General features: G+C 37.5%; 1 protein-coding gene across 2 annotated transcripts in view; it reads right to left on the reverse strand.

The window, feature by feature from the left end:
- The window catches only part of SNCAIP (synuclein alpha interacting protein), a 91,430-nt gene that overhangs the window by 46,036 nt on the left and 17,866 nt on the right, over nt 1–27,528 (reverse strand). For both annotated transcript variants that reach the window (XM_035310107.1, XM_035310108.1), the window contains exons 3-4: nt 10,527–10,629; nt 3,303–3,375 (exon numbers count right to left, since the gene is read on the reverse strand). In XM_035310107.1, the coding sequence (XP_035165998.1) occupies nt 3,303–3,375; nt 10,527–10,583 (130 nt within the window). In that variant the 5' untranslated portion in view covers nt 10,584–10,629. The remainder of the gene's footprint in view (nt 1–3,302; nt 3,376–10,526; nt 10,630–27,528) is intronic.

Raw genomic sequence — 27,528 nt, forward strand, 5'->3', positions numbered from 1 at the left:
GAGAAAAAATGTTACCTCAGCTAAACAGGAGTCAGTATGAGGCAAAAAGCTACACGAGCTTTCTATGCATAATTACTTAAATTGCTACTGGAATACAGATTCAACATAGCAGGAACATCATGCACACTAATACCTTATGGTATCATAAAATCAGAAAATGGCTTAGGTTGGACTGGACCTTAAGGACCATCCCGTTCCAACCCCCTGCCATGAGCAGGGACACCTCCCACCAAACCAGGTTGCCCAAAGCCCCATCCAGCCTGGCCTTGATCACCTCCATGGATGGAGCATCCACAACTTCTATGCGCAGCCTGTGCCAGGGCCTCACCACCCTCTGAGGGAAGAATTTCTTCCTAGTGTCTAATCTAAACCCACCCTCTTTTAGTTTCAAACCATTACCCCATGTCCTATCACTGCACTCCCTGATAGAGTCCCTCCCTATCTTTTCTGTAGTACCTTTGGGTACTGGAAGGCCGCTGTAAGGTCTCCCCGGAGCCTTCTCTTCTCCAGGCTGAACAATGCTAATTCGTTCAGCCTGTCTTCAATGGAGAGGTGCTCCAGCCCCTTGATCATTCTTGTGGCCCTCCGCTGGACTCACTCCAATAGGCCCATGTCCCTTTTGTTTTGGGGCCCACGGAGATGAACACAGTGCTCCAGGTGGGGTCTCAAAAAATATATATATTGGTGCAGATACAGATATATGTATGTATATTTATACATCTTTCAGTGCAGGATATAATATATCCTCACCAAAAATAGCACACAACAACAGTAATTTGGGCAACTATTTTTAATGTTCTATGATATAAGGAAGGCAGAAGACTGCAACAGAAGCAACTATGAACAATCAGCAGATGGGACCTTAAACAGCATTGACTGATGCAACTCCATTGATATTTCAGTGAAGTCTGTGCAGGGATGTAGTGATGCTTTCCTGTACAACACTATGTATGTGTACTTACTGACTGAGTAAAAAGAAAACAAAGAAGAAAAAAAAAAGAAAATAAAAGAAATAGATTTTAGTACTATTTTCAATTCACCAAAACTCTTAAGTGATAAATAGATCGAAAAAAATAGATTTTAGTACTGTTTCCAGCTTGCTGATATTATTATCAGAATAAAGACCTATTTTTTGACTCAAGAATTTTAAACAACGCTCTGAATTAACTTCCACTGGCAGACTCCCCAGTGCTGCTACTGTCTTCCAGCAATGCCTGTATTTACTTCTGTCAACTCCTTTTCAAGGCAATGGATGAGTGGAGATGTAATTAAAGTCAACGCTGAAAAATGGCTGATTGCAGAGGCAATCACGAAACATGACTATACAATAAGCTGTCAGTATCCCAGGGTCTTAAAGAAGAACTCATGACCAATGCCCCATCCTTGTCATTTGTGGGTATTTTCCTTTAAGACTACTATCTGTATTTTTAAAAGAATACTCTCTCCTTCCTGAAAGAAGACATTGATTCTGTCACTCTGGCTAAGCAGTACTCATGAATAGACCTAGGAGTACAATATGTCTTTTGTGCTATTCTTGCTTTCTTTCTCCGGCTCACCTTGCTCTTGGAGCAACGAAGTCAATGAATGACTATCCCTTTTTGTGACAAGATAAGGCAATGCCCTGCTGCCATGTAATCACCCGTTAATACTGATAGGCAGAAAGAGGGAGGACAATAGCACTGTGGGAGAAAATGAGGGCTGGGAAAAGAGCAAGTGCATTGAGGATGAAATTAAGGGAGCAAGAATGAGAGTGGTGAATAGTGGGGAGGAGAATGGTGGAGACAATGGTGAGAAGAATGGGAAAAATAATGGTCTAGAAGTAAAATGGGAAGAATATTGGGAAAGACTTGGTGGGATGATGGTGGGGATGACAGGGAGAGGAATGGGAGGGAAAAATAGTGGGGAGGAAATGTGGGTTAGAAAGGAAAATATCTGGGAAAGAAGTGGGGAAAGAGGGAGGAAAGAGATGGAAGTATAGAGGCAAGAATACGAGGGAGATTGTGTGTGGGGAAATTGGAGAACAGGGAGGAGACAACAGCAGAGACAAAACAAGATGGATTGGGCACGAGGACAGAAGGGAGGACTGGGGCCAAGGACTTAGGCAAGGGATGTCAAAGATGGAGGGTGTAAAGGCAGAGAATGAGCGTACAGGGAGAGGATGGGACAGAGAAAACTGAGGTGGTGGGGAGACTGGGGACCCTCTCCCTTTCCTCGTATTCCATGCCTTTCTGCTTGCAGCAGGTAACGCTGGTTGCACTATAACCACTGTGCCTTGTGTGGGCAAAAACACCACAAGAACATAAGGTAAGGAAAGCTTCACTTCCCTTTTCGTCAAGGGCAGTGGCACAGGGCTATGGTGACCTGGTCATTAATGACTCTGGCAGAAGAACTAGCTCATATAAAGTTTCAACTTAGTTACGCAGCTTAGAAATTTACAATTCTCTGAAAGGAAATATAGAAATGAAAGTTGCCAAAGTATAGCACAGTTCCTAAAGCCTTCTATCATCCCACAAATTCCAGGTCTGCCGTCTCTGTTATAAAAGTCTTTGATTCAACAACATTAATGAAAATTCAATTAAAGCATCAGATGAAAGCACAATAAACTTTTCATAGCTCAACAAAAATGCTCCTCTCACCAATTCATTTCTCCTCCATCAGGAAGAGAAAAACAAAAAGGGATTAATCTGATTTACAGAGTGAAAAACAACACTGAATGCACTTTTTGTTGGGGGGGAGGGAGAGAAGGGGGAAGGTCCCCAGCTGGTTCTCATCTATATGCCATGATTCTTCATTTAGTTTACACTATTAAACTCAAAAACTCTGCTTTAATCTTAACTAGTACAGTATGCCTTAGAGTGGATTCTATCATGTAGCATCCTTGATACAGTTTCAGACTCTGGCAAAACATCATCCCTCAAACTGGTCATGGCCATATGGGTAGTAAATGTATCCAACATTTTTTCATTGGCGCCTACATTATTACGTCTTGTCACCAATGGTTTCTCGGGTTTTCAAGTAAATTGTTGCATATACTGTGGTTTGGAGCTGCTGAGATGAAGCCCTACATTTATCTGTATACAGCCAAATCCTTTTTTGGAACTTTTTTTTTTCCTTCTAATTAAATAAAATCTGTTGTAAAAAAAAAAAAAAAAAAAAAAAAAAAAAAAAAGTCATGTTTCCAGAAAGCTGTACAAAAATGAGAGAAAACAAAACAGAACACTGCCAAGAAGCAATTGTTGCCAAGTTGTACATGATAAAAAGCAGCCTAGAAAATGATGGGTGGACAGAAGTAGGAATCATACCTGATCTGTCTTCATTTTGTGAATCACACCTTCTACATAATTCTGGGATGGTCTTGAGAGAAGTTATAGAATACTGTAAAAAAATGAAAAAAAAAATATATGAAGTAATTTCTTTAAAAAGATAAAACGTAAGACTTTCCGAGAGGTCCTGATACCATTGGCATTGTCTAGATCTACCAAGCTGAGGGTACTTCAGGGGGTGTGATGGTTTCTCATCTTTGCATGAAAAGAGCATATGATGTCTGCTTTTGTGTCCCACCTCAAGAGATCTCAAAGGGATTTTCAAAGCCACAGCAAAGCATCTCCCCACCTCAGAGTTCTCCTTCCTGTATATCACCATTATTCAAGTCACAAATATACTTTACACATTCTTTCAATGGAATGCACAGATATATCAAAGGTAAAAATAAATCTAGACTTCACAGTAAAGATGTAGGGTCTCACTTTGCCCATCTTGGCATGTATTTACAGCTAAGAGATCTATTTTCAGGGGTGGATACATATATATGTATATTATCAGACAACAAACTAATTTCTGTAATTCAGGCTTTATTGAAATAATCCTGCATTATTACTGTGACGTGACAGTATATGACTGATAATGATCGGTATGTTTTTCTCTAAATTCAGCATTAAAAGGGTATCTTACAAAACAGATTTTTTTATTTTTATTTTTTTAATAAACTTGTGGAATACATATGATAATTACTCAGTAATACATATGATCCAGAGTTATAAAACTATAAACTCTGGGGAAAAAAAAAAAAAAGAAAAAAAAAAATAAAAAGAAAAAAACACCAGAAATTAAGTTACTTAATATGAAGCCTTCTTTAACATAATGCTTAAATGTTATAGGAATCTTCACTTAAGCAAATGAAAATCATTATGCCTGTGAAAGATCAATGGCTTTGCCCACTAAAAAAAACTATTAAAAACAGCATTTTGGAAACTAAGACATAAAAAAGCACTTAGGATAAGCACAACTGAAAAAATTTAAAGAATACATAAACTCCATATGTTTTCAAGGAAACAGATATTTTTTGCTGGTATGTGATTGACCAGTGAAGCAAAACAACTACTTATACAACTACAACCCCACCAGCTTTTTGCACAAAACATAAATGGTCATACATTGTCCTAGTTTTTGCTGACAGCTCGTCATTCAGGGTTTGATTTGCTTCTAATGCACAGCTGGCACTCTACTTCAAAATAATCTAAAGCCAACCTCATTATCAATTGCAGAATTTATTTACTTTTCTGGTGCAAGTTTAAGTAAGACTGTTGTTCACTTGATTGTAGTTACTTTATTAAGCCTCAAAAACCTCCCATGCCTCACTTTTTCCTTTTCTGGCCTGATTCAGAGATGTATTGATAAACCTCAGCTACAACAAGAACCTCTCATAAGTATTCCCAAGATGAACAACGAACTTATTAATTAGTATGTGTAGCAGACCTACCCAGTGACTCCAATCCTCATTAAAAATGGGATTGACTGTAAGGCTGTGACTGCTCTAGGATCTGACAACTTAAAGCAACAAACAGCAGAACTGAGAGAGAGAGAAAGATGCTACTAAATACAAATTAATACAAGTTAAACACACACATGCACAAACACCATGTGCTTTGCTTCACTGTAGTTATTGTTTAATAAAGATTGAGCTGTTAAGCTATACATCTTGCTATTTCAGCACAAAGATTCAGAAGGCAATGTTGAACTGGTCTAGTAAGATTCTTAAGAGAATCCAAGGAACATGTCTCCAAGGAATATGGTAGCTTCATAAGACCAGCTGGTGCAGTTTAAACTATTACACAGTTTGTAATTCAATTAGAATGAGGCCTTTTGTATTCCATTGCTATGTGTTTTGTCAGGCACCCTCAAAAAAAGAAAAAGAAAAAAAAAAAAAAAAAAAAACAACCCTTCTCTGTTTTTTTTTTTCCTGTTCTTTCCTGGAAAATAAAAATAAAAATAAAAAATAAAAAACATTTTTTTTCTGCTTCAATACATTCACTAAAATGTATTCAATTACATTTGACCCTCCCCACTACAAAAATTAATTCAATGTTATAAATTTGATTATGCATTTTCACCATATTGGTTTGATTTCATTAACAGATTTCCTCCCACTCACCTCTGTCCTCACAAAAAAGACTTTGCACATTTACATTTCTGCCATCTGTATTTTGTGGCCAAGTTGTGGAGAACTGGCTTTCAGTCTAGCAAGCAACTAAAATTGCTCTTTAAAATGGACCATTCCCAACCATAAGCACACTGCATTGCCAGCTCTTCCTTCTATAACTACTTTCTCACATATTCTAGTTCCAACTCTGATCTATCAGTAACATTTTCTAGCTTTTCTTCAACCAGAATTTCAAGGTTATTAGGAGTATCAGAGTGACAGAGAAAGAGGCTGAAACTGCAGCTCTCCCCCAGAACATCACTGAGATTCACTGCCTACTCAATGACTTTTAGTATTCATCATTTCCCACTTCTCGTTCTATAACCTTAAATCGTTCTACATGAAAAATAAACCCAATTTCTCACAGTTCCCCATCAAAGTAACCAAGTCAACCAAGAGCTGAGGATCATAAATAAAGGCATAGGTGACAGTGTGAGAGGTAAGTACATCAGACTGCTTTGCCAGTTAATGTATCTGTGGTCTTTGCTATTTTACAAAAGTGTGTTGTGGTTCACAGTAAAATTCAGTAACAGGCTTCTTCCCAGGTTAATGCACGTAATAGCCTTTTTGACTGCTGTGTGAGGGTTGTTTGTTTTTCCCCTGCTTTTAAGGCATTCCTATGGCCAACCTGACATAGTTAATTTTAGAAAACCCTTAAGAACTTTGCAAGATGGAGGAAAAGTATTAACAGGAAATAAAAGTCAGTAACAACTGCCTAAATATAAGATATTCCCACATTCCCAATTTTCTTCAACAGACAATACCAAGGGGAAAATATAACCTCCTTTGTTATAGAAACATTTGTAAGTCATGTAAAACTGGGCTACAAAATTTGAATGAATGGAAAATGTCAACAATTTACATTTCACTTGGTTCTCAAATTTTAATGCAAAGAATTTTAACACAAGACATGAGAATGAAAATTTCAATCTCTAGCAAGGCCGTTCTGGCTGTGCAACTTGTCTGCCACTTGCAGACTCACTTATACCTGTGAAGTAGCAGAAAGAAGAAATACTGGATCACAAATTGTGGCACAGAAATGCATGTATGAGAGTTAAAAAAAAAAAAAAAAGTGAAAATAACATTTTAAGTTTTTAAGTTTCTGTTGTCAAGAACATCTTTAGTATTTCCTGAAACAGAGTCAAATGGCAAAGTTGGACAGGTGGCATGACTCTCAGATCATGTCATCAGAACAATGACAACCCCAGAATACTAAGCACTATGTCCTGGTTCATCTGGAGTCAGTACCAAAGCTCATCTAATTTACCTCCACTGGATCAAGACCCTTGTGATTATGTCCTGATCTGACATTCACAGCTCCTTGTTTTTGTTTAGATAGAGAAAACAGACACCCTCCTTCTTCATAATGTTCCCAGGTGTTGTTACTACTGTATGCCATCCAATGGCCTCATTTCAGTTTAATTGCTATAGTGGAAAAGAAACCACTTCATTACTAGGGAAGTGATTGCCCTCTGGGGAGGCCGCACCTTGAACACTGCGTTCAGTTTGGGGCTGCTCTCTACAAGGACATCGAGGTGCTGGAGCATGTCCAAAGATGAGCAAACAAAGCCAGTGAAGGGTCTACAGAACAAGTCTAATGAGCTGTGGCTGAGGGAATGGGGTTGTTTAGCATGGAGAAAAGGAACCTCAGGGGAAACCTTACCGTGCTCTACAACAGACTTAAAGAAGGCTATAGTGGGGTGGGGATAGGGCTCTTCTCCCAAGCACCAAGTGATAAGACAAGGGAAAATGGCCTCAAGTTGCGCCAGGGGAGGTTTAGGTTGGATATTAGGAGAAATTTATTTAATGAAAGTGTTTTGCAGCACTGGAACAGGCTGTCCATGGAAGTGGTTGAGTCACCATCCCTGGAGGTATTCAAGGAACATGCAGATGTAGAGCTTAGTAGCATGGTTTAGCAGTGGACTTGGCAGTGCTAGGCCAACGGTTGGGGTAGATGATCCTAGAAGTATTTTTCAACCTAATTGATTCTATGATTAATATTCAAAGCCCCTTAAGTTAATATATTTATATTACTTTTGCTTAATCTGTAACGCTACCCTTTGTTCTAGATGTTTATTTAGGAGCAGCTAGCTACATTAAGAACAAGTAAGGCAACAACAGTTGGTCTCCCCCATGCAAAAAGTTTCTTACTTAGTGTCTGTGATCAGCATCTTCAGAATACCAGTTCGGTTATTTGGGCTATGCATTGTTTATACAATTTTATATACACATTTAATGCTATTCTTGCTTTAATTTCAAAAGATACCTATACTGACACTAATTCTGTTAAAGGTACAAAATGTCTGCCTGAATCTACTATTTTCTAAGTACATTTTAGTAGCTATCTGCATTTTTTAAATTCTGAGAAGAGAGAGAGTGGAAAAAAGACAGTTATGTAGGTGTTAATCACATGGGTGGGAAACAAATCAAGCCATTGCTGTCAGTGACTGTCTCTGCACAGCTGTGTAGGACTCTCCATGCTGAGCCCTGAAGTCCTGATTGCTGGGTAGAGGAAGTCTGGCTGTGTATAACTTGCACACTTGTGGAAGCCCGAGGGGTGCACCAACTCTGTCCATAGCCAAGGTAGGGCTACAGCAAGCTCAGGACATAACCTGCACCTGCTAAGTTGGGGGGTCAGGAGATAGGCCATAATCCTGACTATAAATAGTTTACTGATGATGGACATGAAGTTTAAGTATTTTGAAATATTTGGCAACTAGGCAGCTTCTTCATTGTGTTTTAACTCATTCACTGTTTTCGCTGCTTTCACATTTCACAAACATTAGACACAGTCCTGCATTGGCTCCACAGAGCAAGGCTTTTTTTTTTTTTTTCTTACAAAGCTATTTGAATATCTACAAACTCAGCTCCAGGTAGCTTACAAATATCTAGCACCAGAAGCTCTGGTTTATATATATTGTGTAGAGATATTTGGTATTATTTCTGTAAACCAATAAATTATTATAATAGTTTCCATTTGCTTAATTGTGCAATAGAAATTCTGCATTTTAATTAAAGGATGAGGAAAACTTCAAGTAGCCATAACAATGGTATACAACCTAGAAGCAGGGATAAATTTAGGGGAAAATCGGGGGTAGTAAAGGGAAAAAGGGAAAGTTTAAAACATACTGTCATTTAATGCAATAAAGGTCTTAGGGTTTTTTTTATTCTTATTTTTTTTGGTGTGAATAATTATTCATGAAGTAATAAATGAAAATAGTAAGTTTGGTTTTTAATGTCACTGTGAACAGAATATTATTTTTGTTTAATGTAAGCAAGAGTCCCATAAACCTATTCTGTTGTCTAAATTACACTCAAATATACTATACCAGATGCATCTGCAAATGTTATCATCTTAGTTTTCCAAAGAAACATGTTATTTTGGAGACATGTAGTTTCATTTACTTACTTACAGTGTTAATCAAAAAACAAAGCAAGAACACTTACAAGTCCATTTGCCTTTTAAAATAAATCCTAGTCCATTTTCTATGCCTATTACATTCTGATCATTTTTGCTGAAATGGTCTACAAGGACCTCTGCTAACACAGTGGCTTTCTAACTCAGGTACGAGTGCATCATTTAACAACCTTCTTGCTGCCCTTATTTATAGCCAGTACTTTTCTGCACTGGATTAAAACCAGAGGGCCAAAAGGAGCAATTTAAATTGCTGACTCCAGTGCTGTGCAGCTGCTCTTTACACGGCAGGCTAATAGTAAAGTGTGAATGTCAGGCATCTCTAAATTGTACACAGTAACAGACGAGTAGAGCACTAGAATAACTAGGAATTCTCTTATTTATCTGGCTCCTGGCAACAAATCCTTTGTTCCCTTACCTGCTGAAGTGGGAATAAAACCACTACCTCTATAATTTGTGCTGTTTTTAAAGTCATTGTTCAGCATCCAATGAGAGAACAGTGTATTAAAGCAGGCAGCCTGAGCTGTTCAGTGGAAAAGTGAGTAACCTAACCCATCAGTATGCAGCAACAGTCACAACGGGAGAGACATGGAGAGGTTACATCTATTATGCTTTACAGTTCTGCAAAACTGAGCATAGAAACAGATACCAGGACATGATCTACTATATAACAGTAATAAAAAGAAAGTTGCCCTGAATAAGGTATTCTTTCGAGACTGGCTTATTGTCTTGTAATATTTTGGGCATTTGCCATATTCTTCTTTAATAAATTTCAATGTTACAATATCTAAAATTAAAATCCTCTCCAAAAGGAATCTGTCTGTGAATAAAGCATCTGGAATGTTTTAAAATGAATCAAGAGTCCCCAATACTAAAGGAAAAAACAGGCCTTTGTTTTGTTTTTTAAAAAAACAACTACAACAAAAGTCAAACAAAACACAACAACACTATCCCAAACTAAGTTTATGAAGAATGTTGAAGGAGATAGGAGCATACTTTCTTTGACCTGAAAACTGAATTAATAAATTCTTCTTATGGGGGATTTAATTTGTGTATTCAAGTCCTTTGTTTATCAGATACTCAGCTTACTGGCAACTCAAAAAAGCGGGAATATTGGCAGGAGCAACATTATTATGAGTAACAGAATAACACTATATCGGTGCTTTCTGTAAGAACCACTAACAATATAATTTAGAAAAACAGCCTTTTTTTGCTGGCAGTTACAGTTGCAGTTATTTGACGTTTGACATTAAAGATCAGTACTTTGAATCCATGGAAGTCCTTCTGCCTCTTGTTGCACTCTCCCATGTCACAAGAAGCTGTATTACTCTTACTGATAAAATCTTGCTGGACTGGAGCTGGCTTCTGTCAGTAAGGGCAAAACAACAACTTACATGAAGAAGGAGCAATTCACAGGTGAGAGATAGGTTTTTTTTGGTTTGTTTGTTTTTTTTTTTTTGGTTTGTTTGTTTGTTTGTTTGTTTTTTCCAATTGAAATTTATTTGATTTAAAAAAAAAAGAAGTAAAACATCATTTTGGTGTCTTGTTTGTTATATCAGGACTGAGATACCTAAAAATCCCTCAATTTATATTAAAGTTTAAATATAAATAAATAAAAAGACATGTACTTACTGATATATCATCACTAAAATCTATTTCATCCAAATCAAGGTATTCAGGGGCTTCCATTATTCTTCTATGGACATCTTGTGTGACTCAGCATAGTAGTAAAGACCTAATTAAGAAAAGAAAAATGGATTGTCTACTAAATAGTCAAAACCACACAGAAATAGTTTAATATAGTTACTAGACTGTTGAAAACATATAGGGTAAACAGACAAGTCTTCCATAAATTAATACTACAAGCTAAACATTTTTTCAACTCTAGTCCGTGTATCACGTAAAAGTCATTTGTTTTTTTTAGAAAGGATAGCTAAGTGGTACTTGAAATGGAAGTCATAACTACTTTACCCAGCATCACTCTGTCTTTCCAGAAGTTCAATATAAGCATAAACACCTAAGATGCTGAGCACCCTCACCACCCTTTAACCACAGACATTAATGACCTATCTTCTCTTAAGAATGCTATTACTTTACTGGCCAGAACACAGCGACTTCTGCTACTACAATTTTCCTTTGCTCAAGAAGGCAGAAAAGAACTGAGCAGCATGCTGCGCACAGAAACCACAATCCTATCACACCTTATCTCCACTCTCCATACAGACACGTAATGCAGACAGTGCTTTACAGACTGGTGGTTTATCTGTCCTCAGCCTGCAACTTCACTTCCTCCTGAACAATAACCAAGGCAAAAGCAGAAGTATATCTATGTGCAGTGATTTTCAGGGCTCTTCAACATTTTCTCACAGGAAGGGGAAAATGAAGCAAAAATTCTCTTCCAAAACAAGAAATTTGGCTGGAAAATTCAATATATATTTATGAACAAATTGCAGCTTAATCATTCAGAAGATCAAAGATAAAACACAACTTTCTTAATCCCAAGTAGAACGAAGTCTTGCATTGTCACCAAAGACAAGTATAACAGAAATAAAAGTGGAGGAGGAAGCTATTTTAGAAGAAGCTGATAAAAAAAGTGATAATCTTTTTTACATGATGTGAGACAGTACGTAAGTGTTAAGTATTATTATGGAAGGAAATTTATCCTGCTAGCACTTGTATATAACAAAAGGAAATGGCTAAAGGAAGAAAAAAAAACGCAAGCCCAGATTACCCATATGGCAATTGCCAAGAAATACATTTATGAATAATGACAAGTCAGCTGTGGAGGTCTAAATAAAATCATTGTATGAGTCACTTATGTGTGGGTAAGACTGTCCACTTTTCTGCAGGTGTTAAACTTACTGGCAGACAAAATCTTAATCATGAGTCTCTTTCTCCTTGATAAAAACCCGGACAAGCACAAAGCTGATCCTAAGACAGATGTTGTTGAAAAGTTATTGAAAGAAGAACCAAGAAGCACGTCTATAGTTTTAAGCTGAATGAGCTGGAAAACTTTTTTTAAAATTATTTTTCACTGAACTACTGAAGGCAAAGTATTCAGTATAATTTTATAATAGTGAAAGAACAACTTCAGCTACCTATTTTTGTCTCTCTGGCAGTTAGTCTTGAATGAAGCAAGGGAAATGAGATAGCTACAAAAAGGTAAGCACAGTATAAAGCCCTCATTCCAAACTTATGTAAGAAAATGGAGCTATAAAGTAAAACAAATCAGAAGGTGTTCATTTTTCAAACTTCCTAAATACTAAGTTTATTATTAGAGGCAATCACCTAAACCAGGCAAAATCCTTGCAAAGAAAGGAATTAGCTGTGAATAAGGGCAACACATTCAAGTCTAAAGATTCTTCTTCTCATTACCGATTTTGCTTTCTTAACAGAAGCATAGAATTTCAGAATACTTCTTTTTTTAAGGTTTGTGCTTTAGCATGTTGTATCTGGGCAACATTACAGCTTACTTGTAGCAAAGTGCTCTGTCACCTATACCACCATGACATTAACAACCAAGTTGCTTTTACAAGCGCAAGACCCCAGAAAAACAATTTCTGTATTGTTTGTATGGACACTTGGTGATCACTGTTGCATAGGTACAATTTAGATTTTGCCAAATGATACAAAATCTCCACTGTCAACCATTTTAGAGTGAGCAATTTAAGAGCCAAAATAGTTTCTGTGGAACTACTAGAATCTCCCTTTTAAATGGATTTTAAAATACAAATAAAATCCCAGTATGTTTAATGGAAGAGATAAATAAAGCTACTCTAAACATGCCACATAATAAACCGTCCTAGTGTGTAACCTCAACATTGTTTTTTTTTTTTTTTTTTTAAAAAATATTATTATTATTATTAAAACTGATTTATTTTGGAAAAACACACCAGCCCAAACAAGAAAAAAATATAACTTTGATAAAAGAACTATAATCCTGGCTAACACATATCTCAAGATTCTCAAATGAAAAGATCTCATCCTTTTGAAATTTTTAAATTCTAAATTGCATGAAGCCATAGAGGAAAAAAAAATACTACATCCATATGTGCTGATGAAAAGGCTGTATTTCAGCTGAAGATGTATAAACCTCATCATGTCTGTCCACAGCCTTGTAACATTATTTCCCTCAAATAGTATCTTCTGTCTCCACAAAAGAGACTATGAGACACAGAACGGTTGAAGAGAAAGTCAGTAATCAAAACAAACAGATTTTCTCTATGGAAAGATTCTCTTTCTGAAGATGGTGCTTGGTTATGTGTAAAGAAAGGGTACAAAACTCATGCTTCGTTTGCTGTAATTACAGATTTTCAATTTTTTTCTCAATGCAGTGAAACTGGACATCAACTTAGTGAACAATACTATTACTAAATAAGATTTTCCATGACAGTACCTAGAGTGTCATTCAAGAGGTGCACTTTCTGAAACAATTTCAGAGGGTGGAACTACTCCATATGTAATGCAAACCATATGGTAAGGACAGTACCCAGGGTTGTGACAGTTTTTGAGACCTTTGCAATGGCTGAATCCAGCATATCATCAGAGGTATACACAATCTGAATAGCATTCACAAGCAGACAATAAGCAAACTGATGAAATTCAAGGTAAAAATAATTACAATCAAAGTTGCAACTGCCAATAACAGATGATAGTAGATGAATAATTTATTTCCAAATCAATTTTCCTAACTGTAATTTGGAAGATGTACATTAAAATTTTATTAAATTTTAACCCCCAAAAGGCATTTCCTGTCTGCAGAGAGAGAGACACATACATACTTACACAAGTAAAATAAATCCTGTCTGCCCAAAAAATTCAAAGCAAATAGGAGAAAACTGCATAAAAGATATACAATCACTCAAGAAAAAGTGTTTTTTATTGTTGCATGAGACATTTCCATTAGGAGAAGTCATACAGCTAAAAATTACCACACAGAAATGTGGCAATAGTAGTATTGGCATAATAATATCTTGCATATGTTGCCTTGCAACAGATACTTACTGAACAGTGATTAAGTTGCAAAACAGAACAAAATAGAAAAACCACCATCCTTCTCCTTTTCAAACAACAATTGTCACTGTTTTTCCAAAACAGAGGATTTCCTCTGATGTTGTCCTTCTGTGCTAAAACTATTTGTCTGAACCCAAATCCTGTTACAAACATTCAATACAATTAGGTGAATCAGGAAAATAAATAAAATAAAATAAATAATAATAATAATAAAACAGACAAAGAAAGCAATTCACGGTAAAAATGAAACAAAACAAAACAAAAAAAGCAATGAAGTATTAGATAACGGAAACAAATCTGATAATTTTCTGTGAACGCTAAAACTCCACTCTACGCTGATGGCAGGTATTGCCTACAGGTGAAAAATTTACATTGTTTGCGTTTCTCTTTGAACCTAGATCAAGTCCTGGATTTGTCTCACCTCACAGCCTCAGAAAACAGCCTCACCAACAGCAGTCCCAAGGGACTGGTATGGACTGCCATATGAGGGTGAAGACTCAATGTGGGAACACTGGGAATGCTTTAAAAGCCAGTCCTGCCACTGATTTTGCATTGTAAAGTCAATGGCCATTATCTTATCCATGCTCATAGACATCAAACAAGAACAAGGCTACACAGATGAACATTTGCCTGTTTGTCAATTAACTGTGAGTGAATGAAAAGACTGGTATGGAGGCAGAAAGTAAATAAGCATCAGGTTCAGTTTCTTCTTCTGCTTGTTCAACGCAAAACTATGGTGTTACAAAGTTGTAGTGAATTCAGTAGCTTTAGAAAGGAATCTGAACCAGTACCTCAGCCAAGAACAGCCTCAGAGTTGCTCATGAAAGACTAAATCCAAGAGGGTGCACAAGGGAAATGTCCTTTACTGAACCAAAACAAAACAACTTATCACTGGTAATTGAGAATGTATCATTTTAATTATTTATGGATATACAAATAGCGAGAACAAATAACAATAAAGATTTGCTGTCAATTAAATGTCTATTTCAGCTGTAACTATGAAATCCTACTGAATGCCACTTGGGATTTTATTTTCCACATCTCAGGACAACTAAACCAAAATATTTGGGGATTTACTTAAATTTTCAATCAAATGTAAAGTAAATCAGATGTAAATGCTTCTATAGTGGTTGGAAAAGGCTGTTTCCTTAAGCACAGTTAATATTAAAGACTTAGAACTTTAAATCCCAGAATGCCATGATGGCTGCTTTTTAATTAAAATAATGTTATATCTTACAATTATATGTTTGAGATGCCTTTCATAAGCATCAGATGCTACAGTAGCTCAAGATGAACTAGCTTCGTGGGCAGGAAAACGAAGGCTTTACATATTTAAATTTAGGACACAATACATGTTTCAAATAACACTTTAAATCTCTTAACTGTCCAAATTTTATTCTCTAGCATTAAGAAATGTCAGGAGAATTAAAAAAAAGAAAAAAAAAGAAAAGAAAAACTTTTTGTGTCCTTTTTTTTTTTTTTTTTTTTTTTTTTTTTTTTTTTTCCACTGTCAAACAAGTAGAACAGTGTAATTTTGCATTATGTTGAATGACAGTGAAAAGCCTAGCACCCAATTAAAGCCCACAGTTCAGGAAGGCACATCATCTTTCAGCAGTAGGAAATACCAAGAACTTAGAATTCAGTTCCTCCACCCTTGTATTCCACTGTAACAGTGAAGTTCTACCCAAATAAATTTGGCCTTGTATTAGCTATTTTACTACAAAGCACAAGGAAAGCACTATAACACATTTAGAAGCACTACCATAATTAAGGAACATGGGAACTGCACTAATGAATGAAAGCTAAAAAGCTTGGTCACTGGGTCCTAGCACAGCTAGTCTTGGCTGAGACCACTGCCTCTCCAGCCATCACACTTATCTTACTGCTTTATGCTACTGTTGTCTGCTGTGTACTGTCTGATATTAAAGACTATATGCTCTTTGGGACAGGTATTGGGTCTACCTCTCTGTGTCTGTCTGGCCTTTTGCACAGTCTGTGTCCTTGTCAGTTAACAGAGCCCCTCAGTACAAGAGGAATTCAGATAATGAACATGATGCGAAAACAGTGCAATGGACTTTGGCGGAGGATCTACATGAAGTTGTGTAGGAGCTCCCCAGAACAACTGAAAATTCTTATTCACTAAATACAGAGGGCACCTCTGCAGGTAACAAACGCAGAACATAAGAGGAAAGCATCAAAGACATGAAAAGCTTGCAGCTTCATCTTTATGTCACATGTGTGAGCAATACCTTAAATACTATACCAACATGTACTTTTAGAAAACCCCTCATTCACATTAACATTCTCTTCAATAACACTGAGGGGGAAATTACTGGAATATGATCAGTAAAAATTCAAGCATACTTAAGAATGTAAAGGGAAACACTGTAGCACAAACAGAGATTTATTTGCTTCTGAAAGGTATCACTTCAGGTTCATGCATTGAAATAACATGACAACCTGGCATGGCTAGACTGTGTTAACATTATTAAGTCATTCAAAGGTTTGTGACACTACAATGCAGTCTGAAGTTTTAACCACTTTTTGTTACCTTCTTGGGCTTCCAAAGTGTTTTTTTTCTAATTATGCAAAATAACATTTTTTCTATTACTTGTTCTGCTCAGTGTCTGGATTGTCTCTCACTGACTGAGCACCTCTTTTGTACTAGTTTGTTTTATTTACTTTTCTTCCTTCTATGTAAGCCAAGAAAAATATATCATGCAAAGGAAATTATATGTCTAGTCAACTTTAAAATATAAAAAATATATAGGGGAAAGCTTAATAGGAGCAGGAGGAGATTTTGAAAAATAAAGATGAATTTTGAAGAACATCTTGTTGCTAGAAAAATGAGAAGTTAACAGTGAGGCTGAAAATGATGTGATTTATTTCAGTGAAGGAATGAATTCTGAGACTGGGATTACCTTATCCCTTATCACGTTTATTCAGAAGTTTTCCTGAGTTTAAAAGTTCACAGCAGCAATTTATAACAGTATGGTACTTCTACAGCAAGTCAAAGTAAAAGCACTGCTTTTAATCAGCATGCAAGTACCATTATTGCACAAGCTACGCTTATAGTACAGGAAGAAGGAATGCAGCAAAATACAATGATTTTCCAACAAGCAAAAGATGCTATTTTTAAAATATAACTTCAGAAAAACTCTGCATTCCAGACACGCAGAAACAACGCACCCGCAGCCCTAAAGAGGCACAGATACTGAGCCCAGTTCTGTTCCTAATGAAGTCAATGCATATTCGGCACAGATTTTAGATGAGAACAAATGTATTTTTTTCTAGTCAAATGTAAACAGACTTCTAGATCTCAAAATTTAACCAACCATGCATATAAAACAATTTTATGGAGTTTCAGGGGAAATTATTTTAAAGAAGTCATGTGAAGACAGGTAATAGTGTGTGGTTTGCTTGCTTCATCTTCTTATGAATTGAACAGAAAATTCTTCACAACTTGAGGTATTTTAACATCAAGTATTTTTAACAGTTACAATGACTGGCACTGTACCAGGCACATACGTATCAGGTTCCACAGCGTGACAAAAAAGTAAACAGCAATGTAACAAATATGAGGTTAATATTCAGGCTACTGAGCAACATGACTTACTGAAGAGTTGTTTGTACTCTAACAAAACTTGGAAGGCATCTCTTCACTCAGAAACACTCCAGATTTCTCATAATAAAACCATCCTTTCCACCGTACAGTTTTATATTTCCTTCAAGATTCAAGCAGAAAGAAGAATGGACCCCAGGCATTAAGCAAGAATGCATGCACTTGAGTTTTCTGGAATGAGGCCTAGAAAAATAAGTATGTTTGTTTCAATTAGCCTTGAAGAAGAAACCTTTGGATTTGGAAATTAATATTTGTTATTTTAAAACTGAAACAGCATACGTGATTTAAGCACGGTACAAAAGCTAATGCACTCTCTGCTTAATCTTAATAGAAAGATCAAAATAAATAAGAGATCAACTGACCTTTTTAAAAAGAGATGTTTGTTTAGCTGTTTGATTGTTGATTTTTTTCTCCTTTGAACTAGTACAAGCCTATTTACTCATAATACGAAATATTCTGCAGTTGTTCAATATTAATATGTTTACTTCATTGTACTCTAGTTCATATGGCAACTGCTTCAGATATTTCCCACCAGCTAACTCTATTGCCTTTAAGATTCATTGATATGCAGATCAAAACTAGATCCAACAACTCACCTCTTTATATGACATCTGCACATGTATGTATAAATGGAGGGAATGACCAGACAGAAACTTCTCTAGAGCACACAGCAATATTACATGCCACACTATTCCACGTCCATTACTATAACTTATTTCTATAATGCCACTGTTTGCAGTGATCAGGTAAAAACAGAGGCCGCAGTAGGACAATGGATGTACTGAACTGAGTGCATTTGGATTGGAATGTATAGTTGCTGCTTTTGATGCAGGCCAAAGCCAAACTGCAAGAAATGCAGGTGGTGTGATTTACTTCAGCTTCTAACAATCTTAACTTTTGCACTATAAATTGAACCTGGCCTGGCTCTGCCACTTATCCACCTGACGATTTGTGCTAGCAAGAAAAGCAGTGTTTTCACTGATGTGCCAAGCACAAAGGTATACTTTCTACTGAGCACACTGTAGCAGCATACTTTCCTCTCTCCCTGTTACATATTGTTACATGTTTTGCACACAGGGACCACAAAGTAATCATAACTAATAATCATGTTCCTTCCTTCCTTAGTAATTTTCCATATTAATAAGGGGGGGAAAAAGAATGAGATTTTACCTCTGATGGGGGATAGAACGAAACAATGCATTGTTCATTCATCTCAGTCATTTTTTGTCAAAGGGTATTAAACGAGTCAAGTGTAGAAATCATCTTGTAGTTCTACCTAGCTTATTTGCCATGCTACTTTCATTCCATTCACCTAAGCTACAGAAAACTACTTCCTGCCAGTCACTGACCCTATTTGGGCACAACATCTGTTCCCTTCACTTGTTTAGAAAGGGCCTTTAAATGGTAATGAGCTTCTGCTTCTTCTTTTAAACTGTTCTACAGATATATATTTAACCTCATGTTGTCCTCAGTTATGACTCGTTCTCAAAACTTCTCTCAAGAGTCTTCCCACTAAACATTTTATGACACTGTGACTCTAAAATGCTGAAGTGTTTCTGATCGATGAACAGGCAACTAGCTATCAAATCTAGGCTATAGGTGAAATACTGATGTCAATTTAAAATGATCTACTTGTAAATATAAAATCCAGTCATGTAGAGGTACATGAAATAATTCTATTAAACAAAACAAAACAAAACAAAAGCAAAAACAAAAAACAAAAAGCAGAGCTTGTTTCCTGCTGGTCAGCTCCCAGCGTGTACTGGTGCATAGGGTTATACCTCCCTAGATGTAGGACTTTGCATTTCTGTTTGCTGAACTTCAGGAGATTCCTATCTGCCCTATCTTCAACTATACCCATATCCCTTAGTCCATTTTAACAGCAGCACAATCATCTAGTGTGTCTCTCACTCTTCCTAGTTTCTATCACCTGCAAACTTAGTACTAGCACAAGTACTAGCCCTGACGATACACCAATAATGACTTGCCTCCAACTAGACTAAGCATAATTGATCACAACCCTCTGGACCAAGCCATTGAGCCAGTTTTGAATCCACTCGCCTGTCCACTTATTTAACACACCCTCTGTAAGCTTTTCTGTGTGGATGTTACGGGAGACAACATCAATAAGACTCAGTAAACAACATCCACTGCTCTCCCATTACCCACAAACCAGTCACCTCATTGTAGGTGACAATACTATCAGGTTGATTAAGCATGATTTCTCCTTCATAAATCTAGATCACCTGCTTGGCCTTCATCTTTCTGGATGTGCTCTGCAGAAAGATTTTCTCCATTGACTTCCTAGTCGTTGAAGTGAGGCTGACCAGTGCTGTTTCCTAGATTTTCCTTCTTGCCATTCCTGGAGACAAGAGTGGCATTTGCTCTCTTCCAGTCTTCAGGAACCTCTCCCAGCTGCCATAACCTTTCAAAGATAATAGAGAGTGGCCTCACACTGAGATCAACCAGTTCACTCAGCACTCACTGGTGCAAACCATTTGCCTCTGTAAGCGTTTCCAGTTTAAGTGCTCCCTAACTTGGTCCTGCTCCACCAAGGCCAAGTCTTCCTTGCTCCAGACTTTCACTCTGGTCTCAGTAGCCAGAGATTCCTGCAGCCAGCCAGAGTGGTGAAGACTGAGATGAAGAAGGCACTGAGTATCTTGGCATTGTCCATGTCACTTGTCACCAGTTTTCCATCTCATTCAGCAGTGGCCTCACATTTTCCCTATCCTTCCTTACGCTGTTTATTTCTTTGCAGAAGCCTTTCTTCTTGCCTTTCACATCCTTTGTCAGATTAACCCCAAGTCAGCCTTGGCTTTCCTAACCCTACCCCTGCAATTCCAGACAGCAGCTCAGCATTTCTCCTGGGTTATTTGCCCCTGCTTCCACCTCTTGTACATTTCTTTGTCATGTCAGAATTCACGCAGGAGCTCCTGGTTCATCTATGCAGTGTGTAGGCCTCCTGCCACCTTTTCCTGAACTCCTGCCTGTTGGGATGGACATCACTTGAGCTTGGAGGTAATCCCTGTATATTGACCAGGACTCTTGGAACCCTCTTTTCTCCAGAGCCATAACACTGGATTCTTCCAAACAGATCTCAGAAGAGATGTGCAAATTAGTATTGGAGGCTGTTCTCTGAACAATTACTTCTTCCTTTAAGCATTTATTCTCCATTATTTTGCTAGTATGTAAATTTCTGTGAAATTAAATAAAAGGCAGTATAATTTATCAGCAGTCCTGCCTATCAGGGGAGGCCCCTGATAGACTGGCAGCTAGCAAAGGTGATGCCAATCTATGGGAAACTACAGGCCTATCAGTCTGACTTGGGTGCTGGGGAAGCTCATGGAGCAGGTTATCTTGAGTACTATCACGCAGCACCTACAGGACAACCGGGTGATCAGGCCCAGTCAGCATGGCTTTACCAGAGGCAGGTCCTGCCAGACGAACCTGATCTCCCTCTATGACAAGGTGACGTGCTTAGTGGATGAGGGCAAGGCTGTAGATGTGGTCTACCTAGACTTCAGTAAGGCTTTTGACACCATTTCCCCCAACATTCTCCTGAAAAAGCTGGCTGCTCAAGGCTCGGATGGGTGTAGGCTTCACTGGGTTAAAAATTGGCTGCATGGTCAGGCCCAAAGAGCTGTGTTGAATGGATTTAAATCCAGCTGGAGACCAGTCACTAGTGGTGTCTCCCACTGTCTCCACTGGTGGGGCCAGTTCTCTTCAATATCTTCATCAATGATCTGGAGGAGAGGATCAAGTGCACTCAGTAAGTTTGCAGAAGACACTAAGTTATGAATAAACGTCGATTTACTTGAGGGTAGAAAAACTCTACAGAGGGACCTGGATAGGCTGGACCAATGGGTCAATGCCAAGTGTATGAGGTTCAACAAGGTGAAGAGCCAGGTCCTGCACTTGGGGCACAACAAGCCCAGGCAACGCTACAGACTGGGGAAAGAGTGGCTGGTAATGGACCTGGTGGAAGGGAACCTGACGGTATTGGTCAACAGCGTGCTGAACATGAGCCAGCAGTGTGCTCAGGTGGCTTGAAGGCCAACAGCATCCTGGCTTGTATCAGGAATAGTGTGGCCAGCAGGACTGAGGAAGTGGTTGTCCCTCTGCACTCAGCTCTAGTGAGGATGCACCTTGAACACTCTGTTCAGTTTTGGGCTACAAGGACATCAAGGTGCTGGAGCATGTCCAAAGATGAGCAAACAAAGCTGGTGAAGGTCTACAAAACAAATCTAATGAGGAGTGGCTGAGGGAACTGGGGTTGTTTAGCATGGACAAAAGGAGGCTCAAGGGAGACCTTACTGTGCTCTACAACAACCACAAAGGAGGCTATAGCAGGGTAGCAAACGGGCTCATCTCCCAAGCACCAAGTGATAAGATGAAAGGAAATGACTTCAATTCGTGCCAGGGGAGGTTTAGATTGGATATTAGGAGAAATTTCCTTACTGAAACAGTTGTGTGGCATTGGAACAAGCTGCCCAGTGAAACGTTGAGTCTCCAACCCTGGATGTCTTCAAGTAACATGTAGATGTAGAACCTAGCAGCATGATTTAGTGGTAGACTTTAGTACCAGGTTAATGGTTGGACTAAATGATCTTGGAGGTCTTTTCCAATATGAATGATTCTACAACTTCAAATGCTTACTGGATACCATAAGGCTAGTAATGTAGGATATCCGACACTGACAACTAAAACCAAGATATAGATAAACACCAATTTTTCATTCTATATACATTTTTACAGATTGGCCTGGTTTCAATACTTCTAATTTTAGCGTTCTTCTCATAGATGGAAGTCTTCAACTGAAAAAAAAAAAAAAAAAAAAAAAAAAAGAACAAAAAAGAGACAATAGTGCTTAAAAACTTCTTAGGTTGTGTAGAAACAGGAATACCCATTGAAATAATTGTGGGCATAATCATTATATAAACAAGCTGCAATTAGGATGCACTTATCATTGCATTATGCTGCTCATTATGACCAAGATATCCTGTTTGTTCTGCCTGTTCAAAAAGAAACAAAACCACCACCACTCCACTCTACCCCCGACCCAACCGGCCCCCCCCCCCCAAAAAAAAATAAAAAAAGTCATGAAAGCAATTCTTTATAGTGTTTCAAAAGGAAGCTGGAGCTGGTAAACACATGTTCTTATGGGAAATTGCCATAATCTCAACTATATCCCAGCAGGCTCTGAAAATATTTCTCACAAAGTCTCTTCTATAAAATCTAGAACATATGTACAACAGACTGTGTTTTGTGTCCTTTTAAGGAATTTGCTAGATTAATACAGAGGACCTTGCTCTTACATTTCCTCTGAAATGTCTGCCTTTTCCTACAGGTATTCTGCAATATTATTTTCTCCTATTTACATGATTTCTGCACTTTTATAAGCCTTGAAAGAAGCTGTTAAAGTTCACATCCAGATCCCCCTATTTCTAATGCAGTATATCCAATACATAGTCTGTTGATAAATGCATTTCAATACATTTAGATCATTAAACTCCTATCATTTTGCCAGGACAAATATCAGAGAAATCAATATAGGCGTTATTTTTTATGTAATTGGAAGGAAGAGGTTTTGAAATTGATTGTACTTTTTTTTTTTTTTTTTTTTTTTTTTTTACTATTGACCGATACATCAAAAAGAACACAAACAGATCAACAGTTCCCTTACTAATTGTCATTCAGCTAAATATCTATAAACCATTAGGGACATATAAAATTCACAAATTTCTAGATGGGAAATGATAACATCAATGACAATTTTTAAAAAGTCACCATTTGAACAATGCAGATCACTCTTTATAATCTAAAATGGGCAGCATGATTCTCTCAGCTGCTCTCTTTGCTACTTCTTTTCTGAGTTTTCATCCTCTTACATCAAACAAAACAATTCAGTTAAAGAAAGAAAACAAGAATCACACAAGACATGGAAACATTCTGAATGCAACTGGAGAAAAAATAATATGCAGAAAATATAGTGATTTTTTTTATTATTCTCAATGTGTTCCTTTCATATCTCAAATTACACACCTAGCAATTAGTCTTCCTGAAGAGCTCTGTCACTATCATCATTGGCATCCACTATCATCTACGGTAATTACCTATATTTACCCCAAAATAGAACCGCTATCAGTCAGAACTCTGCTAGGACTACTGTGTATATTCTGTCTGAAAGAATATATCAGCTCCTCTGTTAAATGCTATTTTTTCAGAATTGTTCACCAGACAGATAAACAAGCATACTTCATTATCTTCCACTCACTGGAGCAACACTGACCCTTACAATCTGTGCATGTTTCAAACGTGTTTGAAAGACTATACAGATAATACAGGTAACTGGAGGGAGAGCACTTCTGTCTTGAGTAACTCACTACATTTGTACATGGATTTAGAACTCCTACATTCTGATTTACCAGTATTTTACTCTTACTTACACTTACTCTACGTTGATGGAAATAGTTAAAAAAAAAAAAAAAAAAAAAGAAGAAAAAAAAAAAGTTTAATGAATGTACAGAAATTTGTAACCTATGCCCTCCATGTTGAAATACCACAGATGGTAAGATTAGTTTTTAAACCACTGTGCTTTCCTTTACCACAGGCAAAAATATTGCAGCAGTATTTTTAACTTTTTGGATGTCAGTTGGCCACAATGACTTGCTACTACAGTTGGAAACTAGACCACAGACGTCCTACTGCTAAATTTTAAATCTATCTCTTGGGTTTGACTCCACACTATAAATTACTTAAACAAACAGAAAAACTTTTCATTTGCACTTTTGTTACTTTCCATACAGGATTTTACTCTCCAAACTAATATTCAGACTCCCCTGCTCCATTACACGTGACTCTCTTAAAGCTCATGATTTTAAGTGCTCTGCCTAAAGGACTCCAACTACTTCAGTGGGTGTCACTGTTAATTAAGGACACATGGAAAGGAAATGAAGGAGCCAAAAAGCAGCCTTGTTGTCTGGAAAAATCACCAGCATACATGGATATGGGTGACAACAGTAGGAAAAACTGGTGCTAGATAAGGAAATGTTTGCAGCTGAGAAAAACAGTCAAGTGCCTCTCACTGAAGCATATGAAGAAGCCGAATGACTCAAAAGTCATCCTCAAATGGATCAAAAATTGGGGCAATTATGTCAGAGTTTCAAAGGTAATGAATATTAAATAAATTTAAATAAAAACTATTAAAAAGGATGATCCTTTCAAAACTGTTGGAACATGTTTTACTTTATTTTATATACTCTATTCAAGCTTAACTGAAAAAGGTGTAAATCATTCATAAAGCTATCAAACTATGTAGTGAGCCACACAGAGAGAACTAGGGAGTATAACAAAGATGAGCAGACATGGCTTAGTGATAAAACAGATTGGGACAACAATCGGTACTGATTTGTAATTAAGTTTTTTACTCACTGGTAGCTTCACTTTTGCTCCACACCAACTACATTTCTGTTTAATGCAACAACAAAGGAAGCTGAAAAGACAGCTCTAAACTCTGATTGCTGTTTTCTAATTTCCAATTCTGCTTCCTAGCCACCTGCCTTCACAAGTCAAATTATGCAACCATATCCCTTTGGAGTACCTCTGAAAGAGACTGTAGTGTAAGAAGATACAGGAACTATGTGCTTGAGTTGCTTATCATATAAAGAGTAGGACTGAGCTATCACTATTGAACTACCATTTCCAGTTCCCCCAACTCCTCCACCTCTACTGAGATAATCCGTACTCAACTCTTGAACGCATCCGTGGTAATGACCATTGGGCCTACCAAAACAACTATTATGTTTAGTATAATCTGTTAATAGTGATTATTGAAAGCATGTCCAGAGAAGGGCTACGAAGCTGGTGAAGGGCCCAGACACAAGTCCTATGAAGAGCAGCTGCGGGAACTGGAGTTGTTTAGTCTGGAGAAGAGGTTCAGGGAAGACTTTACTGCTCTTTACAGCTACCTGAAAGGAAGGTGTGGGGAGCTGGGGGTCGGCCTCTTCTCACAGATATCTCGAGATAGGGCTAGAAGGAATGGCCTCAAGTTGCACCAGGGGAGGTTTAGGCTGGAAAGTATTAGAAATTTCTTCTCAGAAAGAGTAGTCAGGCATTGGAATGGGTTGCCCAGGGAGGTGGTGGAGTCACTGTCCCTTGAGGTGTTCAATGAACAGTTGGACGTGGTGCCTAGGGACATGGTTTAGTGGGTGACATTGGTAGTAGGGTGGACCAGATGATTGGACCAGATGATCTGTAAGGTCTTTTCCAGCTTTAATGGTTCTGTGACTCTATGTATGTCCAAATACCACAATCTTTGTTTTTTCACCAAAAATTAGAACAAACAATATTTCTACTTCTAGTTCTAGGAGGGTGTAAAAGAATAAGACAAGAAACTGGGAAGACGTCTATTTACTGAGGGAAAAAAAAAAAATCTAACTCAGAATGTTTGGCAGACAGCAGCTTAGCTTCATAAGCAAATATTTAGTTATCTGCAACTGACAAGTAAGCAGAAACACTGATTGGTTAGATTTGGTTAAAAATCTGGGCAAATTATTTAAAAAAAAAAAAAAAAAAAAGCACTAATGTTATAATATTTAGTTTTTAAGTAAACAATATTGTCATAGGAAAGTCTGTGCTTGTGGATAGTAGCGCTATAATTTCTAGTTTTATTAATACAACTTTCTGCATCTATAAAGCACATCATCACCCTTGGCATTTGACCAAGCTGCAAGTGTAGTCACTTCACTGGAAATAAATGCAGTTGGCTAGGCAATGTTGTAAGACAGTTATTCCAGTTTTCCAGAAAAGAAAAATGTCTTTTACTACATCTTTTTCCCACATATACATACATTGAAACAAGAAACAATGCTCCAGTTAGGACCTGTCCCAGTTCCAGGAAAGACAGCTTTAATACCGTTCAGAACAAATCAGTGCCAGTTGCAACTGTTTTAAGAGATTATTCATTTTACACCAGCTCCAATTTCATCCATTCACTTGTTACAAGGTAAAGGTATATTACCAATATATCTGGAAAGCAGGGAGAAACATGGATTTCCTGTTTCATACACCCTACTACACAAATGGACGTGTTGCCAATCCCATAATTTGCATTCTGGAGTACTGTAGACTTTGGGAATCTTATGTGGCTAGAATGTTCATATGGTGTTTCAATTACACAGATGATTCATTGTTTTTTATCATAGCTGTATAGTCTGTAAGAGAACTCTGCATCACAGTGTCAATTCAGCATTTAACTGCCACTGATGAACATGATCTTAGGTTGCTTGCTATCTAGAAAATCTGTCTTCCAAGAAGGAGACTCTTGCTACTCAGAAGTCAATTGTAACTCTGACAAGTACTTTTAGGAGATGAAAGATGATGTCTTTAAAAATTGCAGAAGAACCCCTGCTGGGCAAATAAAAAGCAAACAAACAAACAAAAGACATTGCCTGCAGCTGTCAGACTCTTCTTGTCAGTGATTCAAACTCATGTAAAATATAAAAGTCCTTTATGTTATCACCATTTTTTTTTCTTTTTTTTTTTTTTGGTGAACAGTCACAATATTATATTATATGTGAACTACAGTACAGATTCTGGGCTGAGTATGCAGTTATGCAGACGTATACTGTACCTTTACTGCCTTAAAATGATACTGAATTTATAGAAGGTAGAATAACAGAAGCAAGTGAACCCTAAATCATAGAATAATTTAGGTTGGCAAAGACGCTTAAGATCATCCAGTCCAACCATCCACCTAACATTATCAACCCACCACTAAACCATGTTGTTAAGCACCATGTCCATATGTCTCTTAATACCTCCAGGGACGGCAACTCTACCACTTCCCTGGGAAGCCTGTTCCAGAGCCTAACCACTCTTTCTGTGAAGAAATTCTTCATGATATTCAATCTAAACCTCCCCGGTGAAACTTGAGGCTGTTTCCTCATTTTCTATCACTTACGACATGACAGAAGAAACCAACAACCCCCTGGCTGCAGC

Source organism: Oxyura jamaicensis, chromosome Z, assembly GCF_011077185.1.
Source record: "Oxyura jamaicensis isolate SHBP4307 breed ruddy duck chromosome Z, BPBGC_Ojam_1.0, whole genome shotgun sequence".
Classification (NCBI taxonomy): domain Eukaryota; kingdom Metazoa; phylum Chordata; class Aves; order Anseriformes; family Anatidae; genus Oxyura; species Oxyura jamaicensis.